This window comes from Aquila chrysaetos, chromosome 20, assembly GCF_900496995.4.
Source record: "Aquila chrysaetos chrysaetos chromosome 20, bAquChr1.4, whole genome shotgun sequence".
In the NCBI taxonomy this organism is placed as follows: Eukaryota; Metazoa; Chordata; class Aves; order Accipitriformes; family Accipitridae; genus Aquila; species Aquila chrysaetos.
In genome coordinates this window covers 6,383,586-6,405,523 of record NC_044023.1, presented here as the reverse complement: position 1 = coordinate 6,405,523, position 21,938 = coordinate 6,383,586, and the positions used below count along the sequence as shown (strand labels likewise).

At 61.4% G+C, this 21,938-nt stretch overlaps 4 protein-coding genes across 7 annotated transcripts; 1 reads left to right on the top strand and 3 right to left on the bottom strand.

Annotated features, from left to right (window-relative positions):
• Window positions 1-4,793: 4,793 nt before the first annotated feature.
• On the top strand, window positions 4,794-6,761 carry LOC115333339 (heat shock transcription factor, Y-linked-like). The gene is given in 2 exon segments (XM_029996198.2): window positions 4,794-5,431; window positions 6,098-6,761. Coding segments are annotated over 2 exon segments (1,095 nt in total). The 5' UTR covers window positions 4,794-4,867; the 3' UTR covers window positions 6,629-6,761.
• A 185-nt stretch (window positions 6,762-6,946) lies between these two features.
• HYAL1 (hyaluronidase 1) lies at window positions 6,947-10,027 on the bottom strand. 3 transcript variants are annotated; one of them, XM_029996184.2, is made up of 4 exons: window positions 9,458-10,027; window positions 7,712-8,642; window positions 7,495-7,584; window positions 6,947-7,398 (listed from the first exon to the last, which is right to left on the bottom strand). In XM_029996184.2, exons 1-4 carry the CDS (start codon window positions 9,763-9,765, stop codon window positions 7,081-7,083), a joined length of 1,647 nt encoding a protein of 548 aa, XP_029852044.1. In that variant the 5' UTR covers window positions 9,766-10,027; the 3' UTR covers window positions 6,947-7,080. The 3 variants fall into 3 exon arrangements, with proteins under 3 accessions (XP_029852044.1, XP_040974789.1, XP_040974790.1); XM_041118855.1 differs by having other exon boundaries at window positions 7,712-8,924; window positions 9,458-9,542; XM_041118856.1 differs by lacking the exon at window positions 9,458-10,027 and adding an exon at window positions 8,768-9,451.
• Window positions 10,028-10,131: 104 nt separating this feature from the next.
• HYAL2 (hyaluronidase 2) lies at window positions 10,132-13,005 on the bottom strand. Its single transcript, XM_029996305.2, has 3 exons — window positions 11,644-13,005; window positions 10,886-10,975; window positions 10,132-10,721 (listed from the first exon to the last, which is right to left on the bottom strand). Exons 1-3 carry the CDS (start codon window positions 12,586-12,588, stop codon window positions 10,323-10,325), a joined length of 1,434 nt encoding a protein of 477 aa, XP_029852165.1. The 5' UTR covers window positions 12,589-13,005; the 3' UTR covers window positions 10,132-10,322.
• Window positions 13,006-16,635: 3,630 nt separating this feature from the next.
• On the bottom strand, window positions 16,636-21,835 carry TUSC2 (tumor suppressor 2, mitochondrial calcium regulator). 2 transcript variants are annotated; one of them, XR_003927718.2, is made up of 4 exons: window positions 21,538-21,835; window positions 21,107-21,227; window positions 19,271-19,474; window positions 16,636-19,144 (listed from the first exon to the last, which is right to left on the bottom strand). XR_003927718.2 is itself a non-coding variant. In XM_030043851.2 (3 exons), exons 1-3 carry the CDS (start codon window positions 21,687-21,689, stop codon window positions 19,409-19,411), a joined length of 339 nt encoding a protein of 112 aa, XP_029899711.1. In that variant the 5' UTR covers window positions 21,690-21,835; the 3' UTR covers window positions 16,636-19,408. The 2 variants fall into 2 exon arrangements, 1 of the variants encoding a protein (XP_029899711.1); XM_030043851.2 differs by having other exon boundaries at window positions 16,636-19,474.
• Window positions 21,836-21,938: the final 103 nt, after the last annotated feature.

Here is a 21,938-nt window from a genome sequence, read left to right as displayed (position 1 = left end):
AACACTTGCTGAGAGCCCGCAAACCGTGCTTTGGGGTTTACTTTTTTTTTTCCAAGTAACTTCTGAAATTGCAATCTGTTGAATCAGAGTAATAACATCTGATATCCCTGCTACTGCTCTGAAACAAGGTATGTCAAATCCAGGGCAACAGCAGCCTGCGGCCCCTGAAGACCATAGGATCTTTTCAGATTTTTCCTGAAATACCGGAGCAAGAGAAAAGGTAAGAAGAGGGTGATTTTCAAATACAAAACCCAAATACAAAGAGACTGTAAGGAAGAGCCACTTTCATTTTTAGGTAACTGGTAGGTAGAAGATCTTGTGTTCAAGTCAGTGCTGCTCTGAGTCGGCGAAAGTTGACAGACAGAGCTGGGTTTTGGGTACAGGGGCTTACATTCAAGCTTCTGGAAATTATTTCAGTAGGGGCTGGTATTTCACTTTTGAAACAGTAATCAGAAGTGAGCTTTGACATTGCATGTGAAAAAGAAGTTGCAAGTTTAAATTATTTAAAGTATTAAATTTAAAGTATTAATTAACAGGAAAGCAATGGAGCCTTGTGCACATCCTTGATGCTATTGGCACATATGGCGGTATGCTTTATTCAAAGCCAATGAAACCTCTGTTGCTCTGGGTAGCACCTCAAGCTGCTTACACATTCAAACGTCCTTGGAGGCAGTTTTTGTGCCTCCTCCTCCTCCTGGCCTCATATTTCTCTGAGATACCGCTCTTCAAGTCCTCTTAGCTGCTATGGTTGGGTGAGCTGCTCACCTGTAAACTTGGGATACAGCAGAGCAGTGCTCGAACGTAGTTAGGTGGATTACTTTCTGTAATTGCAGCTAAACAGAGCAACCAAAACCCATTCCCAGACTCCCATCCCCATACTTCAGCACTAACCGGAGCAGCCGTCTTTGCTGATGATCTGGTGGAGTCCTGCCTCCCCTCTGACTGTCACGTCTTGTACTGACCTTGGGTTGCATTAAGGTTGGTCTCACACACCCCGAGAGTTTTGCAGTTACTTCATGCAGCCTGACATCTCAACCCCTGCAGTCTCAAAATATGGTCACCCCCCTCTTGCTCGTTGAACCATAGGTTGGCTGTTAATGCAAAGACAAAATTGAAAACGGTATCTTAGTGTCTGACTAAACTGACTTTTAACAATGTGGGAAATTTCTCCGTCTTTACTGATTTTGACACTCAGTCAGGGAACAAGGCAGACGAGAGCTTTTCTTATTTGCTAATTAACAGGCCTCTAATTTCCAGCTTGTGTCTGAAAAGCGTATAGATTGTTTGGGAGGGCTTTCTTCCATTTGTTTTATGCAAGACAATCTACACCTTGCAATTTAGCTAAACTACTTTATAACCTAGTCATATCGAAGCATTTAACGGCTTCTCGGTATTAGCATCTTCATTCGAGATCGTAAAATAATCTTTTTAATTTCAGAGCACTCAGCAGTTCAATTTTCTCTGTTTGGGATAGTTAACCATAGTAAGTACTTACAATAAATTCTTTTTGGAGATAACATGGGGCTTAAGCTCCCTGGACAAAAAATACTCAGTTGTTGAAATGAAAAACTAGGCAACGTAAGGGCAGTTTTAAGTGACAGACTGCCCTTATTTCTTGAAGCAGCCCGTGGAAAAAGCCTAGAAATCCATTTTGTGTGAAAGCTGTAACGCAGCAGACAAGCGAGCTCTGAGCACAGCGGATCTCTCAGTCATCCCGAGCACAGAAAACGGGAGCTGGCGTGACAGCACCATAAGCACGCTCCACCCAAGAGACACGGAGCAGCCAGGAATGCGAACCGCACAAAGGCCCGGGGCCGCTGTCGGTTCTGCTGGCATCTCTCGCTTTGGCTCCTCTCCAGCGCGCTCCCGCCGAGCGTGGGCTCGCTCCGGCGCTGCAGATGGATTTGCACTGCGCTACGCGTTTACAAGGCGTGGTGTGGGTTTTCAGACCTGAAAAAAAAAAAAACCAGCCCAGCAGATGTTCAATGCTTCTAAGTTGTCTGTTGGCATAATGTGCAGTGTCTTTCTAGTCTCTAGTCCCCGGAGTCTGGAGTAAGACAAGCTAGATTACATGAAATCCAGTGTCTTGGGTGTCTTTAGATATACTGTAAGAGGCAAGGACTAAGGAATAGCTACAATAAGTAGGATGAATAAAACAAATCCTCTTACACATTTAAAAATATTATTTGAAGGTGACAAACTGTGTTCATGCCCAAGCTTGCATTATTTCAACAACAAGAAAAAGAGCTGGGCTGGGTTTCCAGCCTCACTTTTTTATTTAAGACAAGCTGCAAGCCAGCACCTAGAGGCAGGGTTTCTTGCAGTGCTTATGCAGCTTCTGACAGTGTTAGACCCTTCCGCAACTCCAGAGGAAGCATCTCTTTCCTGATGCCCGTTTCAATGCTTAGTTCTGTTAATGGATTGAGATAGCATAAATTTCTGTGGCCAGCAGAACCCCAAATGAGCCCCTAACTATGCACCAGATATGCAGAAGCTGAACACTTGAAGCCTATTAAATGACTAAAAGCTCCAAGTGCACATTTGTGATACCTTCCAGGCATAAAAAGGACTTGAAATTCACAGTCATTTTCTTTGTGTGAATAGCAAGGTGAACTTTGCTTTCAATTTCAGCATTTAATACATGGCAAATACCACATTCTCTGTAGCTTGGGAGGAGCGCATTTGGGCATTCATTAAGTTACATCACATTCCACATACAAAAAAATACTAAAAGATAATATTGTTTCCAACATTTACACCCAACATTTACCAAGATATCTCTATAAGAATTAGATTAAACACTTCCTTCCGTGCTGAAATCCAATTATGACTAATTTTTTCAGGGGCCGCCGGCTTGGCAAAGAACTTGTGTCGTGGTTTAAGCCCAGCCAGCAGCAATGCACCATGCAGCCTCTCTATCACTCCCCCTGCACCCCACAGTGGGATGAGGAGGAGAAAATGTAAAGAAAAGCTCACGGGTCAAGACAAGGACAGGGAGGGATCACTCACCACTTATGGTCACGGGCAAAAGACAGGCTCAACTTGGGGAAGAAACAAAATCAATTTAATTTAGTACCAATCAAATCAAAACAAGGATACTGAGAAGTAAAACCAAACCTTAGAACACCTTCCCCCCACCCCTCCCTCCTTCCCGGGCTCAACTCCACTCCCAATTTTCTCTACCTTCTCCCCCCCAGCAGCGCAGGGGGACGGGGAATGGGGTTTACGGTCGGTTCATCACACGCTGTCTCTGCCGCTCCTTCCTCCTCAGGGGCAGGACTCCTCGCTCTTCCCCTGCTCCAGCGTGGGGTCCCTCCCACGGGAGACAGTGCTCCACGAACTTCTCCAGTGTGGGTCCTTCCCACGGGCTGCAGTTCTTCCTGAACTGCTCCAGCGTGGGTCCCTTCCACGGGCCGCAGTCCTTCAGGCACAGCCTGCTCCAGCGCGGGCTTTCCCATGGACTCCCGGCCATCTTGGGCGGCCTCCGCTCCCCCGCTGCCCTCCACGGGCTGGGGGGGACAGCCTGCCGCCTCCCCACGGGCTGCGGGGGCATCCACCTCCTCCGGCACACCTCCTCCCCTCCTTCTTCACCGACCTCGGTATTCGCGGAGGGGCTCCTCTCGCATTCCAATCCCACCGCTCTCCGGGGGTTCCCCCCCTTAAACCTGTTCTCCCAGAGGCGCTACCGCCATCGCCGATTGGGTCCGACTTGGAGCCGGGGGAGCTTCTGGCAGCCTCTCACAGGAGCCGGCCCTGTAACCCACTCCCCTGCTACCAAAACACCGCCACACAAACCCAAAATAACTTGGTAATAACCCAGTACGTGTTTCTGAAAGCCGTGACTGCAGAAGCCAAAGGTCTAATCATGTCTCTGTTGGTACCTTCTGAGATCCTTATTCATGTACTAAAAAGAAATGAAGGAGTAAGCTGTAGTAACTCTGCAGAAATCAAACACTGGTTGTCGCTGGACTCCATAAAAGTGCTGGGGGGGCTCACAACCCCAAGTTATTCTAACCAGGACATTTCTGCTCTGGAGAGACCATCTTGAAAATGGATGTTTGGAAATGTTTTCATCGTCATCGGGTTTTGTTGCCAAACCTGATGCAAGTTTGTCACCTATACAAGATCTCCTACCTGTTACACTTAGTGCTTCTGCATTGCACTAGCCCAGGGAGCAGGCAGGAGCCACCCTGTCCCCAGGAGAGAAGAGAAATAGCAAGTCCCTGCCGAGCAGTCTCCCTTCCTTCTTTCTTTCCGCTCTTCAGAAAGAACCGTCGTCCTGCTCTGGCTCTGTATTGCAATGCCACTAGACAAAGTGGAGGACTGGAGGAATCCTCCTTTTCCCCAAGGCTTTCCCTGTGTCTTGGGCTGCCTCCTCCCATGCCTGGCAGAGGCTACACACTTGCCGCTGCTCTTGGTGTCCAGGCGAATGCAAACTTCAGGCGGCTTTGACAGCTGGGATGATGTTTCCTTACAGTCACCATCCAGTGACAAGACAACAAAGACCACCACATAAGGACATTTCTGCAGCTGTCAGAGGTGCCCAGCTGGAAAGCTTCCCAAATGGGGCACTGGGATGCCCAAGGCTGCAGCCATCCCCGCTCCTCCCTGTGGACCCACTCCTGGACGCAACCGCACACAGCACGGTCCTCTCCCTGCCTACAGCCCTTCGACACAGCTTTATTGACTTCTGGGCTCTGGAGTCCCACCACCGGTGGCTCTGGGAGTGAAAAGCAACAAGTGCTCTTCAGCAATTTCTCCTCTGGCTGCTCCCTTCTGCCAGGGCACCCATTGGCACCCACAGTCAGCCAGCGCCGGGTGGCCTTTGCTTGCTGACTGGCAGGAGAAGGCCTGGCTGTCCAGGGCGATGGCCAGCGAGGGAAACTTTGGTCCCGCTGGGACAAAAGAGATGAAAAGGGAGCTGTCTGCCGCAGAAACACCATCCCTCTCTGCTACAGACGAGCTGGGCCAGCTGCCAGACATGACTTCTCCTGGCCCTCCAGGACACGGGGAAAGAGAACCCCGTGACGCTGCCGGGCGAGCGATAAAGGAGGAGCGGGATGTCCAACCTGGCAGCGATGGACACGAGGCCAAACAAGTCCCTCCTGTTTCCCCCAAGGGAGCAGGCAAAGCCAATCACTTCTCATCCCTCTCCTTTCCGGAGAAGCTTTGGAAAATGGTGGAAAGTGACCAGTTTCGGTCCATTTGGTGGAGTGAGGGTGGAAAATATGTGGCCATCAATGAAGAACTCTTCAAAGAGGAGGTGCTGGGCAGGGAAAGACCTCTGCGGGTTTTTGCCACGCAGAAGATGAAGAGCTTCCTTTGACAGCTGAACTTCTATGGATTCACCAAAGCGCGACAGGATTTCCAAAGATCTGCTTCCCTGCCTGAGTTCCTGGCAGAAGAAGACGCAGCTTCTGCTCACAGCCAGGTACAGCAGTTGCTCTGCACATCAATTAACACTCACAATAGTCTTGGGGAAGAGAAGGACCTTCACATCAAATAAGGCCTCGTAATAGAGGTGATGGGGTTGGTAGCGAGCAGTCTGTTTTTAATTTCCTTCTCGAGTCATTTTCAGGAGGGTTGGAGTTAGTCTTTCTGGCTCGTAGAAGCACAGATAAAATACAGTTGGGCTATATGCACTGAGTTTGAACCTGTTAAATGGAAGGACAGACTCAGCATAACCTGATTTCTTTTAACATCTTTGCTACGTGTCTTGCTGTACCAAATCCGAAACCTTCCTGTGGCACCTGCTGAAAGCCAAGATGATACATTTAAGGGCCATAGTATTACCTGCCTGCTCATATCCACAGTGCAGTTGCTGAGAACTAGTGGTATTTGGCTTTCGATACTAGTTCTTACGCTTTTGAAAATCCTACACCGCTCTGCTCCCCAGTGGCAAAAACCCAGGGGTGGCGATGACTGAAGAGAACCATCACGTAACGTTTTAGCCTAAGCTTTAGTTTTCAAACAGCCCTCCGAGGCCTTTTCAGTATCCAGGCTTGTCTTCTGAAACTCAAAGTCTTAGTCCTTGTAGGTGGCGGGTTTCCAGTCTTGGGAAGGTGGCAACTAACTCTTCTCCTTTGCTTTTTTTAAGACACTCTACTACTACAACCCCACCTTTAACAGAGAGCATCCCCACCTGCCGGAAAAGTGCAAGAGGGGAGTTGGCCTCAAACGGAGAGCCCCGCGTGCACCAGAGGTGGATGAAGGGCACCCCTCCAGAAGCCCAGATGGCCAGCCTGCAAGGGACACGCAGGCGTCTCCACCCATGACGATCGCACCCACCAAGCGACGGGCTGAAGCACCTCCCGGCCTCGGCAGCGCCCATCCATCTCCACTGGCAGCTGGCCCCAGGCTTCCAGAGCCTGCCAGAGCAGCAGGCATCGAGAGGTTCACCCCTCTGGCCGCCTTCTTTCTAACACCACCAGGCAGCCAAACCCCACATGGCCTGCGCCGTGCTGCTCCGTGGTTTGCCATGCCCATGCTGGCAGCAGCCTCAGCTCTGCCGAAGCCAAGGCCACCCCACGGCCAAAGCCCCAGAGTCCGCCACTGCCCCACCTGCACCTGCAGCCCCAGCCCTGCAGACGCAGGCAACGCCGGTGGACCCCAGCACGGCACGTACTAGAGAGAACGCAGAGAGTCGTCAGCAAGTCAACGGTGTCTAATTAATAGTGTTCTTAAGAGATAGAGCTTAATAGACTTAGTAAGAAACAGAGCTTAGAAGAGTTGGTAATAAACCATTGGAATAATAAACCTTTCCCATTTGTCCTGTCCTACAGCTTTTCCCATAAATGTTCCTCTTTTTTTCTGGCTTCTTTGAAGTGTTACACTCCGAGACCCCCTGGCCCGATGCATAGCCCTTGGCAGCTTCATGAGGCACCGCCAGTGTCGCTGGGGGACCCTCCTGCCCCAAAACGTGCCGCGGCAGAAGACAATGAGATGGTTGCGGGTGCCTACCGGTTTTATTAGCAGCCTCGCGTTTGGGTTCCCAACCCCACACTGAGGGTGCTGGGGCACAGGATGGTGCCACCTCGCCCACCCCGGTGTCCCTGGCAGGGGGGGAGAGGGAGAGGGGCGTCACTCGGCGAAGCCCTGGGTGTCGCAGCGGGGTCCCTGCCACTTGTCATAGCACTGGCAGCTGAACTCCTCGGCCAGCCGGGAGACGTCGTCACCAGACTCCACGCTCTGGGCCACCAGCCAGGGCTTGCCGGCTCGCAAGTCGATGGTGAAGCGGAAGGCGTCGAGGTGGAGGAAGCCCTGCTTGTTCTCCTGGCGCACGCAGCGGCCCTGGCCGGAGCACAGGCTCCGGCTGCACAGATCGGCGCTGGCCGTCACGTTGACGACGTAGTGGCCCAGGGGCCCGTCCACGTAGTCCTTCAGCCTGAGGCACATCTCCTGCAATGACACAGCAGTGTCACAGCCCTGCGCGGCCGGGGAAGGGGGGGGGGGGGTCCCCGCGGGCGGTGGCGCGGTGCCACCCGCCGCGCTCACCTCGGACACGCTGTCGTTGAGGCTGCCCCAGAGGATGATGCCGGCGGCGCCCTGAGCCGCGCTCTCCCCGATGGTGTTCATCAGGTCCTCCTGCACCCGAGGGGAGAGGAGAAGTCAGCGGTGCCCAAAGCCCCTGCGCTGCCCCAGCAGAGCTAAAGGCTCCCCAGCATCAACCCGTCAGCCTGAGAGGTGCCCACCGTCCCCGCGTCCCCATCACCTGGGAGAGAAAGTCGACGGTGCGGTCGAAGGTGATCTGGGAGTAGGGCAGGACAGGAATGCCGCCATCGAGGACGCCACGCTGGACGGCGAAAGCCTCGGCCACGCGGTGCCGGACGTAGGCGAGCGCCTTGTTGGTGCCGTTGAAGCAGGGGGGTAGGTAGATGCTGGGGTAGAGCGCCCGGCTGCTCTCCCAGAGCCACCACAGCTCCTTGTTCCTCTGCTGCTCCACTGCCGGGCACGTCCCGGTGTAGGGCAGGCTGTCGAAGTTGTTGTTGTAGCAATCGGGGAAGCCGTAGAAACCCCAGTAGCCGTTGGGACGGAGGGTCTCGCCCAGCCGCAGGGTCCGCTCCATGAAGTTGCGGGCACTCCGCTCAAACTGCTGCTTGGCCGTCTCCTTCACCAGCTTGGGGGGCCACTGCGGGTGCTGCTGCCGCACCAGCTCCTCCGACTTCTGCTGGTAGATGTCCATGGAGCCCCAGTTGCGGATCCACAGCGGGCGCCACTTCTCCCAGTCGATGACGGCCAGCCCGCCGTAGGCAGGGCTGGGCAGGGTGACCTCGATGTCCCGGGTGGCCTGGTGGAGGTGGGCGTGCAGGCTGGCATTTTGGGGGAGCCCCCCGTTCACTGGCACCCCCTCAGATGTGTAGTAGGGGAGGAGCCCCAGCTCCTTGCTGTAGAAGAGGGTGATGTCCTGCCCGATGAAGGACTGCTGGTCGTTGGCCAACACATCGAAGACCTCCAGGTTGATGGTGACATTGTACTTCTTGGCGCAGCGCTCGGTGGGGATGTTCCAGACGGTGACGAAGGGGCGGTTGACAAGGACGGGGCCGGGCCCCCCGGCGTGGGCCGGGGCGGGCAGGAGCAGCAGGAGGATCCAGCAGGACCACCCCGACGCCATTGTGCCGGCAGGCGCAGGACGGGTGCCGGAGCTGCTCGGGGAGAGCCGAGACAGGCTGAGACCTCAACGCTTTTATCCCCAGCCCAAGCTGGGGCTGGCATTAATCCACACCCCCGTCCCCGAGCGGTGCCAGTCACCCAGGGTCACCTCTCCCACCTCCTCACGTGAAGTCCCCAAAGTTGTCGGCAGCCGGAGCCCAGCACGGCGTCCCCGGAGCGGGAACGGCGGCGTGCCGGGGACTGGCGGCGGCGGGCCCGGCTGGGGTGGAATGCGCAGAGTCAACACCCGGTGACGGGGCCGGCGATGAGCTGGACTGGAAAGACAAACAGACACGGACGGGGCGGGGGGGGGGGCCCCAAGGTCACGGTGACGGACGTGGGCTGCGCCGGGCGGGTGCCGCTGGGGAAGCGCGGAGCATCGGCCATTAGCTGGCAGGAGAAGGGCACCGCGGGGAAGAAGCCCACGGCATCGGGCACGACCCGGCAGGACGCAGCCCGGGGAACGGTGGTGGCACAGGAGGGCACCGGCCGGGGACACGCGTGGCACAGGAGGGCACCGGCCGGGGACACGCGTGGCACAGGAGGGCACCGGCCGGGGACACGCACGGCGGCCGAGGGGTGCTGTGCCACGCAGGGTCGGTCGTCCTGGCACCGCGGGGCCGGGCCGTGCCCACGGGCGCCCCGAGGACGGGGCAGCGCCGGGATCGGCGGCAAAGGGCACGGGCAAAGGCGGGGCCGGGCTGCGCCGGGGACGCTGTGGCACACGGCGACAGGAGCCACGCGAGGGCACCGCTGGGGGACACTCGTGGCACAGAGGCGTCCCCCGCCCCCGCAGGGCCGTACCCACCCCCGGCCGTGGCGCAGAGGACGGCGTCCCCCCGCCGCTGTCGCTGTCCCGGTCCCGGGTGGGGGTCCGTCCCCGCAGCCCCGCTCCTGCCGTGCCCACCGCCCACGCTCCGCGGGGCGGGGCCGAGCGCGCGTCTCCGGCCGGAGGCGGGGCCGAGGCACTCCGGGGGGGTGTGGCCACGCCGGGAGCGGCCCGCTGGCAGCCCCGGAGGCGGAGCCCGGCCTGGGCGGAGTCTGAGGCAAGAGGCGTGGCCAAGGAGCGCCCGGGGCGGTCCCGCGGCGGCCTCCACGTGGGTGGCCCGGCCGCATCCCGCGGCTCCCACCCGGCGCGGCGGCGGCACCGCGGGGAAGCTCCAACCCCTCCCCGCGCCGTGCCTTCCCCGGGCAGCGCACACACCCCCCCGGGTGCCCCCACCCCGGGGAGGCTATGCCTGGGAGAAGGGTTAGGCCCTAGGGGACCTGTACTGCTCCCCCCTCGCCCCGTCCCCAAATCAGCCCACACCCCACTCGCACTCTGCCCAGCTTTATTCGAGGTAAAGCACTTTGGTATGGGGCAGCGCACAGGGGCTTAGCACCACACAGCACCCGCTCCCTGCCCCCACGCCCCCCTTGCCCCCATCCCCCTCCCTATAAGAGAGGAGGGCTATCCCCACCCCACCCCCCCATCCCCATCCCCATGGGGAGCACCTGCCCACAGCAGGGAGGGCAGAGGTGGGGCAACCACACAGCTCTTCTCCCCCCCCCCCCATGAAGGGCAGCCCCCCATAACGAGCTACCTCAGAGGCAGGGTAGGGATATCTTAAATAGGTCCCCTCTGCCACCACGGAAAGGGGGTGCCAGGGGGACCAGCTCAGTCCAGGGAGGGGTTAGTGCCAGCTTGCAAGCAGCAACAGCACCCCAAGTCCCAGCGGTGCCAGGGGGTCAGGGGCACCGCTGCGGGGGCCAGCGGGCACCTGGCAGCCGCTGCCCTGCCAACCTTGGTAGCAGTGGCAGTGGAAGTGGGTCCGTAGGAAGAGGGTGTCAGCTGAGGACAGCTGGCCCTCGGCCCAGAAGAGAGGGTGCTGGGGGTGGTCCTCGTCCCGGTGCCGCAGCTGGAAGCTGGTAGAGTTGAGGTGGAGGAAGACATCGGCGGTGCTGTCCTGGCGCAGGCAGCGGCCCCGGCCCTGGCACAGCACCGTGCTGCAAAGCTGCGCTGCTGTCGTGACGTTCACAATGTAACGGCCCAGGTCCCCCTCCAGGTAGTTCTTGATGATCTGGCACGAGTCCTGGGGAAAGGGGAGGGGATCAGGGGCATGTTGGGGTACCCCAGGGAGAGAAGCACCCCAGATGGACAGGACACACCAGCCTTGAGCCACTGGTCCCCCTCTGGGGGCCGGTGACTCTCCATCCATCATCTACCTCCCCAAAAGCACGCTGACCCCAAACCTACCCGGTTTTTGGTGTAGTCCGCATCGCCCCAGAAGATGGCCCCAGCTGCACCCAGCGCCGCGCTCTCTCCAATGGTGGAGATCAGGTCCGGCTGCAGGGACAGAGCCCGGTTAGTGCCCACAGACCACACACAGCACCCACACCCCCAGCACGGTGTGCCCCAAAGAGCCCACTGTGGGGTCAGGGAGGCAAGACCCTACCTCTGCTCCAGGCCACGGGGAAGAGGGGACTGTCCCAGCAGCTATTTGGGGACAAGGCTCCCCACCACTGCCCTCCTCCTCCCCGGGGGCTGAGGCAGCACAGCACAGGGACTATGGGCTCACACAGCCCAGGGTCCTGGCTGCCAGGACCCAAGAGTCCTGCAGCACCTCCCAGGTATTTCCCTGGTGATGGTGACCATTGGTGTGAGTCCTGCTGCCAGACACCTCACCCATAACGGGGGTGGTTCATGGCACCCCATCACCCACCCACAGAGGGGCTGAGCTGAGGGTCCCCACACCGTGACCCCCCCCTTGGAGGGAGAGAGGCAGGGCTGGGCAAACCTCCTGGTCCCGGGGCCAGCCCTGCACCAAAAGGTGCTGCTCCCCACCCCACCAAACCACGAGGTGCCGGTAGCACCGTGAGGGTGGACACCAGCCTCCAGAGCCACCCCGCTCCAGGGGAACGAGATGGGACACGGGCAGAGGGACCACCTCTGCCGACCCCAGACCCCAGGCGCCCGGGGCTTGGGACGAGGACATCCTGGTGGCGCAGCCCTACCTGGCTGAGCACGTCCAGCTTGCGGATGTAGGTGGGCCGGGTGTAGACAAAGACGGGCAGAGAGTAGCCATCATGGTGCTGCTGCGAGATGCGCATGGCTTCCATCACCCGCGCTCGCACAAACTTGCGGCTGTTGGGGGTGGAGGCCAGGAGCAGGTCGAGGTAGATGGAGGGGTAGAGGGCCATGCTCTCCCTCCAGAGCCACGCCAGCTGGTCGTTGCGCGTCTTCTCCACGTCCGGGCACTGCCCGGTGTAGCTCTCCTTGTTCTTGCTGTAGTCATGGTTGTAGCAGTCGGGGAAGAGGTAGAACCCCCAGAGCTGCTTGGGTCGGAAGCTCTTGGCCACACGCAGCGTGCGCACCATGAACTGCCGGGCGGCCGACTCGAACTCGAACACCGCCTGCTTGTTCACCTCCTCGCGGGACCAGGTGGGCTGCCGCTGGTACGTCGGCTGCCGCTGGTACACCAGCTGCTGCGATACCTCCCGGTAGATGTCCTTGGGCTTCCAGTTGCGAGCCCAGATGGGCCGCCACTCCTCCCAGTCGATGATGGCCAGCCCCTCCTTGGTGGGCGAGCGGATGTACTTGCTGATGCCCTCCTGGAGACGGGCGAGGTGCTCGGACAGGCTGCTGTTTTGGGGGACGCCGCCGTTGACGGCCACGCGCTGGCTGTTGTAGTAGGGGTAGAGCCCCAGGCGCTCCTTGTAGAAGATGGTGATGTTCTGCCCCACGAAGCCCTCGTTGGGGGACGCTTGCAGGTCGAAGATGCTGAAGTCGAGGGACACCTGGAACCGGGGCTTGCAGTCCTGGGTGGGCACGTTCCAGGCCACCAGGAAGGGCCGGCGGGTGAGCAGGGGGGCGGCCGACGGCTTCTCGGGGGGCTGCCGGGCCAGGGCCAGCAGGGCCAGCCAGGGCACAGCCGCCACCGCCGCGCAGCCCCCGCGCATCCTGCCCGACGGGGGCCTGGGGGCAGCGGGGAGAGGTCGGGAGCGGGGCGCAGGGAGCGGGGCGCAGGCAGGGGGTGCAGGCAGGGGGTGCAGGCAGGGGGTGGCTCTGCCCGCACCCCCCCCCCCCAAGGCAAACCCCGCCCCGAGCCCCCTCCCCTCAACCCCCCCGCCCGGGGCAGAGGGGTCCCGGGGGAGGTGCGGGCAGAGCCCCCACGAATCCCGGTCCCGGTCTTCGCTCCCCGCCGCTCCCGCGGGTGCCGGCGCGGCGCCGCCGCCGCCGCCTCCTTTGTCCGAGAGCGGCACACAAAGCGCCGGGGCGCGGCCCCCCCGCGGCCCCGTTCCGCTCTCCCCCGCTCCCCCGCCCGGGTCCGGCCGCGGCTCACGCCATCCCCCGCCACCGACTCCCACCGGCGCTGCCTCCCCCCGCCGCCCGCTTTAAACCTCCCCGGCGCGCACCACCCGCGGGGGCGCCGCCTCCCCGCCCCGACCGGCCCCGCCCCGACCGCGCCGCGCCGCGACGGGATGGCGGCGCGGACCACGGCGGGGCCCCGGGGGAGAGGATCGCCGGCGGACCACCCCTCCCCACACACACACGCACATACACCTCCGTGGGGCCGCGGCACCGGGCGAGGAGCGTCACCCCCTCGCCCCGCCGCGCTTGGTACGGCCCGGGAAGCCCCGCCCTCCCGAGCGGCGGAAGGGGGCGGGGCCGAGGGGGTGCCGGCAGGGGGCGCCGTGGGGCGGGGGGGGGGGGGGGGCGCAAGGGGCTGCGGCGCTCGGCGGGGCCGGGGGGGGGGGGGTGTCCCCAAAACGGTGGTGACCCCAGGCTGGTGGTGACCCTAAAATGGTGGTGACCCCAGAACGGTGGTGTTCCCGGAGTGGTGGTGACCCCAGGATCACGGTCACGCCAAAATGGTGGTGACCCCAGAATGGTGGTGACCCTGGAAGGGTGGTGACCCCGGGATGATGTCCCCAGGATCAGCTTGTCCCCAAAATGGTGGTGACCCTGGAACAGCGGTGACCCCGGGATAGTGTCCTCAGAATCAGCTTGTGCCCAAAATGGTGGTGACCCCAGGCTGGTGGTGACCCTAAAATGGTGGTGACCCCAGAACGGTGGTGTTCCCAGGGTGGTGGTGACCCCAGGATCACGGTCATGCCAAAATGGTGGTGACCCCAGAATGGTGGTGACCCTGGAAGGGTGGTGACCCCGGAACAGCGGTGACCCCAGGATGGTGTCCCCAGGATCAGCTTGTCCCCAAAATGGTGGTGACCCCAGGCTGGTGGTGACCCCAGAACGGCGGTGACCCTGGGATAGTGTCCCCAGGATCACCTTGTCCCCAAAATGGTGGTGACCCCAGAATGGTGGTGACCCTGGAACGGCAGTGACCCCGGAACAGCGGTGACCCCAGGATGGTGTCCCCAGGATCAGCTTGTCCCCAAAATGGTGGTGACCCTGGAACAGCAGTGACCCCCGATTAGCGGTGACCCCGGATTAGCGGTGACCCCAGGATGGTGTCCCCAGGATCAGCTTGTCCCCAAAATGGTGGTGACCCCAGGCTGGTGGTGACCCCAGGGCGGTGGTGACCCCGGAACAGCGGTGTCCCCAGAACAGCGGTGTCCCCAGGGCAGTGCGGCCCCCTTGTCCCCCCCCCGGGCAGGACGTCCTGTGCGGGACCGGGGGGGAGTCGGTGCTGCTGACTCAGCCGCGGCCCCATCGGTTTCCTGCCCGGGGGGGGGGGACACAAGGGGGCCGCAGGGGCAGCGGGGCTGGGGGAGGCGGGGGGCTTCCTTCCCGGGGCACCGCCGAGGCTCCGGCGGGTTCCTCCGGGTGGGCAGCGGGACAGGCAGGGCCGAAGGACCAGCCATGCGGCGGTCCCCACGTCCTGCCCGTCCCCTGCCCGCTCTGGCCAGGGCCGGCCCCGGCGGGCTGGGGGCCATCGGGGTGCCCCCGCAGAGGAAGCACCGGGGCCAGAGCGTGAGGGTGTGCCGGGGCCGGTGGGGGAAGGAAGCAGGGCTGAATCTGCGGAAGCGCTCCCCAGCCGCCCGTCAGCTCCCCGGAGAGCGGGTGGGAGCGCCGAGCCCGGCATTGTTCGGTGCCGGCCCTCGGTGCCGACGGTGCCAAGCCTAGGGCCGCCGGCACCCGCAGATGGCTCCCGTTAGCGGGACCCGCTTGGGTCTCAGCTTTCACGGCGAAGCTCCCACCAAGGGGGTGACGGTACCGCCGGGGACGGGCACGGCGTCCGGGCTGGCCGCTCCGAATCCGAGCTGCGCCCCGCAGCTCAGCTCGGCCTGCGGGCAACGCCAGGCACCGGCCGGGAGAGGGGCAGGGAAGGTCGGCCACCGGCTGGGCGTTGGCTGCCAAAACCCTCCGGAGAGCCAAGAAATCCCAGCGCTGGCGGGCGCTGCCCTTCCCCTCCGGGCAGTAAACAGGCTCCCTTCGCCTGCAGCAGAAATGCCTAAAATTTTCCATCCTCCACGGCCTTGTGGGCCGAAGGTAACCAGACCCGCCGGCAGCCGGGTGGCCGAAGGGGTCACAGCTTTCTGCTGCGGGGAGGGCTGCAAGTCCTCAACGCAAGGCAGCTTCTCGCTGCCGTCCCCTCAGGAGGGCTCGGCATCGCCTGCCTCGGTTTCCCTCCTCCCTTCCCACGGGGAAGACCCTGGATTTTGGGAGGGGGCAGCTGGACAGATCCAGCCTCCCCTCTCCCGTCTCACCCCGCTGAGCGTGACGGGATTTTAAGCCGTTCCCAGGCAGGCACGGGAGCGGAGAGCGGCGCGGGGCAGCGGAGGTGGGCAGTGGCCGGGGTGAGCCGAGCAGGCGAGCTGCCCCACGCGGGCGGCTACGAATCCCTCACGGATGCCGGATAACGGGCCGTGAGTCACATCCGCTCGTGCCGGACAGGTCCGGGCAAGGTGGGAGAGGAGCTCGGCTCGGGGACGGAGCAGCCACGGGGCCAGGAGGGGAGGTCGGCACCTGCCTCTGCCACGGGCCGGGGGCTGCGGGCACGGCCCTGCCCCGTGGGCAGCAGGAGGGGGACTGGGGTGACCCCAGCGGACACAGAGATGGTCGCAGGGCCAACGAGCCACAGCCACCGCCTTGGTTAACCTCGCCGAGCCCTACCGCCCTGCGCAGCCACCCAGTCCCCCTCAAGGCCACCGCGATCTGTCCCTCCTGGGGTTGGGACCCCGGGCAAAAATCCCGGAGCCTCGTCCCCCGCAAACCGAAGCGCTGGCAGGACACGCCGCACCACTCTCTCATTACAGCTTTCGTCAGCAGCTCATTTCCGAGCCGGCTTGCGCGGAGGAAATGATGAGAGGTGGTGGTGGCTGCAGGAAAACATTTGCAGGGCTGCCGGGGGCAGGACACGGGGCACAAAGTGAGATCACGCTCGCCCCATGGACAGCCGGCACCACTTGGGGGGACGGGCAGCATCCCGGCACGGGGTCATGCCGGGTTCGAGAAAGTCGTCAGGCCCCGGTGATTAATGAGGCACTGATTTGGCAGGGCAGGCGATGAAGGAGCGGACAAGCGGATCCTCCCCCCCGCCGTGGGGATCGGGCAGAGGGATGGGAAGAGGTCGGCTTGAGGCTGGGCTGCCCAGGACGCCCCGGTCCCTCGCTGCCTCCCGGGTCCCTCCAGACCTCCCTCCCCACACGGGAGGGGATGGGGGCCCGAGCTCCAACACTCTGGGGCTGAACAAGAAAATTATATATATTTATACAAACACATTTTAGTTATATACATAAAGGATGTCACAGCAGCTACAAGCACACTCACAGCCCGACAAAGCCACCAACTCCTGCCAGCACCATGTGCCAAACTGGAGCACCTGGAAACGGCCGTGACTCGTGGCTCCTTCACCACCAGTTCAGCCACGCGTGCACAAACGCCCACCTCCAGAAAAAACAGGGGGCTCGAAGCACCAGCAGCAAACAGACCGGCACGGCAAAGCCCACCTCCCCTCGGCTCTCCAGCATCTCCTTCGTCTGCCCATGGACACAGCCGCTTGCCCACCCGCCCTCTCCAGTAAGACAGCTCTTGGACTTGCAGGCTCTACAAATAATTTTATTGAAATTTAACAAAAGTGGACAGATGCACTGGGAGGAAGGACCATAAATAGTGTACGTTTCCCACGGGTCCTACCCGCACGCTAGAGGAGCAAGGAGCCTAGTGTCAGTGAGTATGGTTCAGCTATACATCTACAAGGGAAAGCACGACATCACACAGAAATTGTAAAAAAAAAAAAAAAAAAAAAAAAAGAATTGAGAGGAAAACTTTCCTTTTTTTTTTTTTTTTTTTGCTTGCTCCAACACCACAGTGGACACAGATACTATTTACAGCGACCTTCACATTTTTAAGATCCCTCCAGGTGCTCCCAAGGCCCTGCTGCTGCAGGAGGGCTGGAGGCCAGGGGAGGGGAGGGGGCGCGGGGGGCTGGCTGCTCGGGGGACCAGCCTGGGAAGAAGCAGGGCAGGACGCGGCTTGTTGGCAGCCTGCGGAGGTTCGCTGCCGCTCTGGTGACACAGAAGGGGGTGGAAGGGGTGGGAGAAAGTGTGTTTTTTGGGGGGAAGCATGTTTGACACCCTGGGGGAAGGGTGGGCAGCCTGTCAGGGAGGACAAAAGCATCCTTGCTAAGCCGGTCTCAGTCTCAGCCCCCCACCCGGGGGTTCCAGCCTTGCCTTGTCAGCAGATTTTTGGCCGGTAGCCAGGCGAGGGGCTCCCTGTTGGGGAGGAAAACGGCACCGGCCCCCTCCCCGCTCCTCCTCCGCCTCCCCCCCGTGCCCAAGGCGGGTTCGGTGCAGCTTCCCGCGCCCTCAGACAGCAGCGGGGCAAGGTGGCACAGACAGCCCGGCCACGGCTTTCTCTCCTCTTCCTGGGGGCAGAAGCTCCTGCTCTCCTGCGGAGCCCGAGGGACGCCCTTCCCAGGGAGATCCAGCCCGGGAGAAACTCGAGAGCAGGTGGTGCAAATAGGAAACACTTCAGTGGGGGATTGTTTTAAGACAAGACTCTTTCAAGCAAGCAGGAGAACAAAAGATGTCAAAAGAAGCGCCCAGCATCACAGTGTAGACAGGCTCCCTGCCGGAGCCCTGCCCTCCTGCTTCCCTGCCCGGTGGCAGCCAGAACATCCGCTTCACCCTCCGTGCTCGCTCCTGTTGATGGGAACAGCGGGTGGGGGGACGCGGAGGGAAGAGGGGGGACGCGGAGGGAAGAGGTGGTGACAGGAAGACGGCAACAGCCACGCCGCTGTTATCTCCCTGAAGCCGAGAATGTGGCCCCACGCCCGGGCGGCTCTCAGCGGGCAAGGGGATGGATACATCCAATGTAGATGTTGACAGGGCTGGCAGCCAAGTGCCAGCAGCTTAAATTAAAAATCGAGGTAGCAAACGTCTGAAGTGCTTAGAAAGTAAGTTCTGGAACGAAAGAGGAGGAAAGCCGAGCTGGCTGCTGCGGGGAGCAGGCTCTGACCCAGTTTAAAGCTGTGCCTGCTGCCCCACGGCCGGTCCTCCTCCGCCCGCCCGGTCCGGAGGCAGTCAAGCAGGGAGGCAGTGGCTCCCAGCGCTGGCAAGGGGCGGTACGAGTCAGGCCTTTCCCTGGCCCTGCAGCAGCTGGCTCGGCACCCCAGGGCCCGCACGCAGGGGTGAGAGGTTTTTTGGTGCTGCCAAGGCAACCTCAACCTTCTCAAGCGGGAGGAAAGAGGAGAAAAGAGCAAGACCTTCCGAGACAGAGCAGAAAGCCTCCCTTTAAAGTGCATCACGTTTCTCCTCCTGCCACCAGCTGGGACGCGGGAGGAACCATAGTTCACATCGCCAGGGAGATTTCCAAGCCAGGGCAGGCACACCGATCGATTGTTTTAGGGGGATGGGGAGCAAAGAGATGATTTCCTTCCTGCTTGGCTCTGTCCAGGCCCACCCCTCCGGGAGGTACGTTCAAGACGGCACCAGGGGCGAGGACGTTACGAGGAGATGTCTTGCCCAGCAGCCCGACCCCACAGCGGGCGAAGGACGGCACTCAGCGGGAGCCAGCTTGCTAACGGAGGAGGCAAGTCCGCTGCAGAGCTGGGGACCTCGCTGCTGCCAGCAGCGGCCACAGACCGCAGAGATCTCCTGCGGGCAGAGAGACTGCAGGCAGCAGCAAAGCCAACCTCCCCAGAGCCGGCATAAGCAGGGAAACGCACAGGGGGAAGAGACCGAGGTCCAAGATAGAGGCATCTGATCCCCATCCCCTTCCCAAGAGGAGCGCAGCAGCCAGATGGATGTGCTTCGAGACCGGCCACCCCTCGGCCTGCCCCGTTTATCCTCCATCAACAGACCCATCCAGGGGAGCATCACATAACACCCATGTCAAGCGACACGCTGCAACACTGGCCATCTAACCACCGGGCCTGAGGGACCTCGGGGCCCTGGGCAGCGCATTACCTTGTCCTGGCTCTCCCTGGGCCGCATACCTGAGAAGCAGGGGATTTTCTCTGGCGAGAAGTGCAGGCTCGCTCTCCCTTTAACAGCTCAAACACAGCAGCTCGTTTGCAGTTCCAGTTACCCATCAAACGTCGGCTAGAGGCTACAAAAGGTATTTTAGTCTTCTGACTCAAGCGAGGATATTTTTAAGCAGTCGTTGCACGAGGTCACCCATCTCCTGCGAGGAGCGCTAGCCAAGCCTAGCCCAGCCTGCTCCGTCCTGCCTCACCTCCAGGCGAGGGGAGAGCCGCCGTCCCCGCTGCGCGCCCAGAGTCCTCCTCAGGTGGGAACACGACACAGCCTCGCCTGGTGAGGCTAGGGGCGGTGGGGCAGGGCCTCCCGCCCGCGGGCAGCAACGTCTGGTAACTCACACCTCGCAGATGATCACCGGGAAATCCACGTGAATGCGAGGGTGCTCTAGTTTCACTATGCCCTGAAAGAAGAGTCAGAGTGGTGAGCAGAGGAGAGCACCAAGCAACCCCAAGCCCTGTGAGTAACCCTGTAGTACAGAGGGCACCACGCCCTCGAGGAACAGGAGTCCATAAAGCCGCCGTGACAGTGACACCAGGTACCCCTGAACAGCGGCGCACAAAGCGAAAGCACTTTGCCCTTCGAACTTGTCCCTGGAGAGCCGAGGGCGGCGTGGCTGGCCGCCACACATGGCGGGTCTGGAGCTCAGCAGAGCGAGAAAGGAGGGAGCTGCTCTGCCAGGCACTGCCCGTGCAGCAGCTGGTGCGTGACTGGCAGATATTGGCCGTCTGGGCTTTTCATCCGGCACCTTTCATTCACGGGATTTAAAAGAATGAAAAGAGCTCTCAGAGAGAAAGCAGCCAGGGCAGCTGGCACACAAGAAAAGCAGCTTTCTATCCAGAGGGGAGGCTGCTGAATGCACGCTCCCTCCACGCCAGCCACAGGCGCCTTTCCCATGCTCCGTCCAAGCCTTCTCCTGTTACAGCACTGGGAGGACCCGCTGGCAGGTGGGGGGCTGGGGCTGGAGTCAGGGCTCGGGGCTGGGCCTCCACTCGCAGAGCCAGAGAAAAGCCTGGGCTAGCGAAGGGCTATTTAGTACCAGTGTCTGCTCTCTCTGGCTCAGACAAACTTTCCAACCAAGTGAGTTTCAACCCACATCGAGGAGGGTTAGGAGGCAGTCCCACAGACTGAGCCTGCCTCTGCAAGAAGGCCAGCCTGGGGAGCAGTGCCAAATCCTTCCCCCCCATAACTGTCTGTGTGGCACCCAGAGGGGTCCCACCCTGCCAGAGGGCTGCTCACCCCTCGGAGCGCACCAACGGCTTGCTCCAGGTGCTTGCTAGAGCCACGCCTTTCTGCTTACTTTGGAAAGACTCCTGCAGGGTCTCTCTCCAGCCCTGGTTTGATCCTCCCTTTTCTCCATTTATGCCCCCAGAAGCTTCCATACATGCAGGCTATCCTTCTCCTGCACCGAGACCCTCAACTGGTGTGCCAGCCCCTTCCCGGCTTCACCCCAGTTGCTTATTTTAAGAGGAGACTTTTGCAAAGTGAGGTGCAAAACGCATAGCTGTCAACACCACCGTCAGTACTGAGCAGCCGGGGAAAACATGTGCACTTGCGTCAGCAGGTGACAGACTTTGGCTGCTGCTCCCAAAGCCATGGCCCAGCCCTCCACAGCAATGTGACACTAGCTGAGCAAGCACAGCACCCCACACCTTGGGGAAGGTAGTCAATGATGGGACACCACGGCTGTGCATGGCTGCCTGGCACTCTGTGCCCCACAACACACACCCAGCTGAGCTATCATCCCCAGCCTGGCAGCTCTAAAGGGCTGGGGCACCGCTTCTCTCTGGAAAGGGGGGCTGGAGGCTGTCACCAGCTCTCCCTCTCCTGCCACGGCCTCACTAGGTGGCACGGGTGTAAGCCAGGACACACGGGAGCCACGACTCTGAGGCTGACGCTGCAGGGAGAGCAGAAAGCCTTTGCCTTCCTGGCAAGAAGATGCCCCGAAGGAGAAGGCCCATGTGCAAAGCCAGGACTTCAGCTGTCACCGTGGTGCTTTGGCACTCGCTTTCCCCCACCCTTCTCCCCGCGCTACCTGAGGTATCAGGTTCTTGTGGATCCTCTTCAGCTTGGCACGCTTCCTCCCATTCTTGGTAACGATTGTCTCCTCGTAGAACTCGTGGGCGAGGTCCCCATCCTCATCGTAATACATGGAGCTGCCGAGAGGAAAGGGGAGGCAGCTGGGTAAGAGCCTGCCGACCGCTGGCAGCTTCCTGCGCCCCGAGCAGGGGACGGAGCTGGGACAGGCCGGCACCACCAGCCCTGCGAGGGCTGCAACGACCACCCGCCGCCGGCTCAGCCGCTGTCGGGGGCTGCCCTCTCGTCCCCCCCCCGCCACCCCGCGGAAGGCCTGGGCCTGCGTCCCCCCGCCCCCGCCCGCCACGCCGGTACCGGTGCCGGTGCTCGGGCAGGCCTGGACCGAGCCAGCAGCGGAGCGCCCCCCCCCCGCCTCCCCCGGCCTCTCACCCGCGGCGTGTGAAGACGAAGGGGGTGGCAGCGCGCGCGGCCCGAGCCCGGGCCAGGGCCTGCTGCCCGCCGGGGCCCTCGGCGCCGCCGCCGCCCGCCGCCGGGGAGGCGAAGGGCCACAATCCCCGCGACTTGGAGCCGCTGGCGCCCATGGCGGCGGGGGCGGCGGGAGCGGGGCGAGGGGGGGACCCGGGGGGGGGGGGGGGGGGGGGGGGGAAGCGGCCCGGAGCCGCCCGGCGACAGCGACCGAGCACCTCCCGACGTGGGCCGCCGCGCTGCGACACTTCCGGCGCCCGCGATGCCCCCCGCACGTGACCCGAGAGGGATGAGGTGCCCGCGTCACGTGAGAACGGCGCGGGGCGTGCCCTCCTCCCCGCCTGGCACCGGCGGGAACTCAGGGG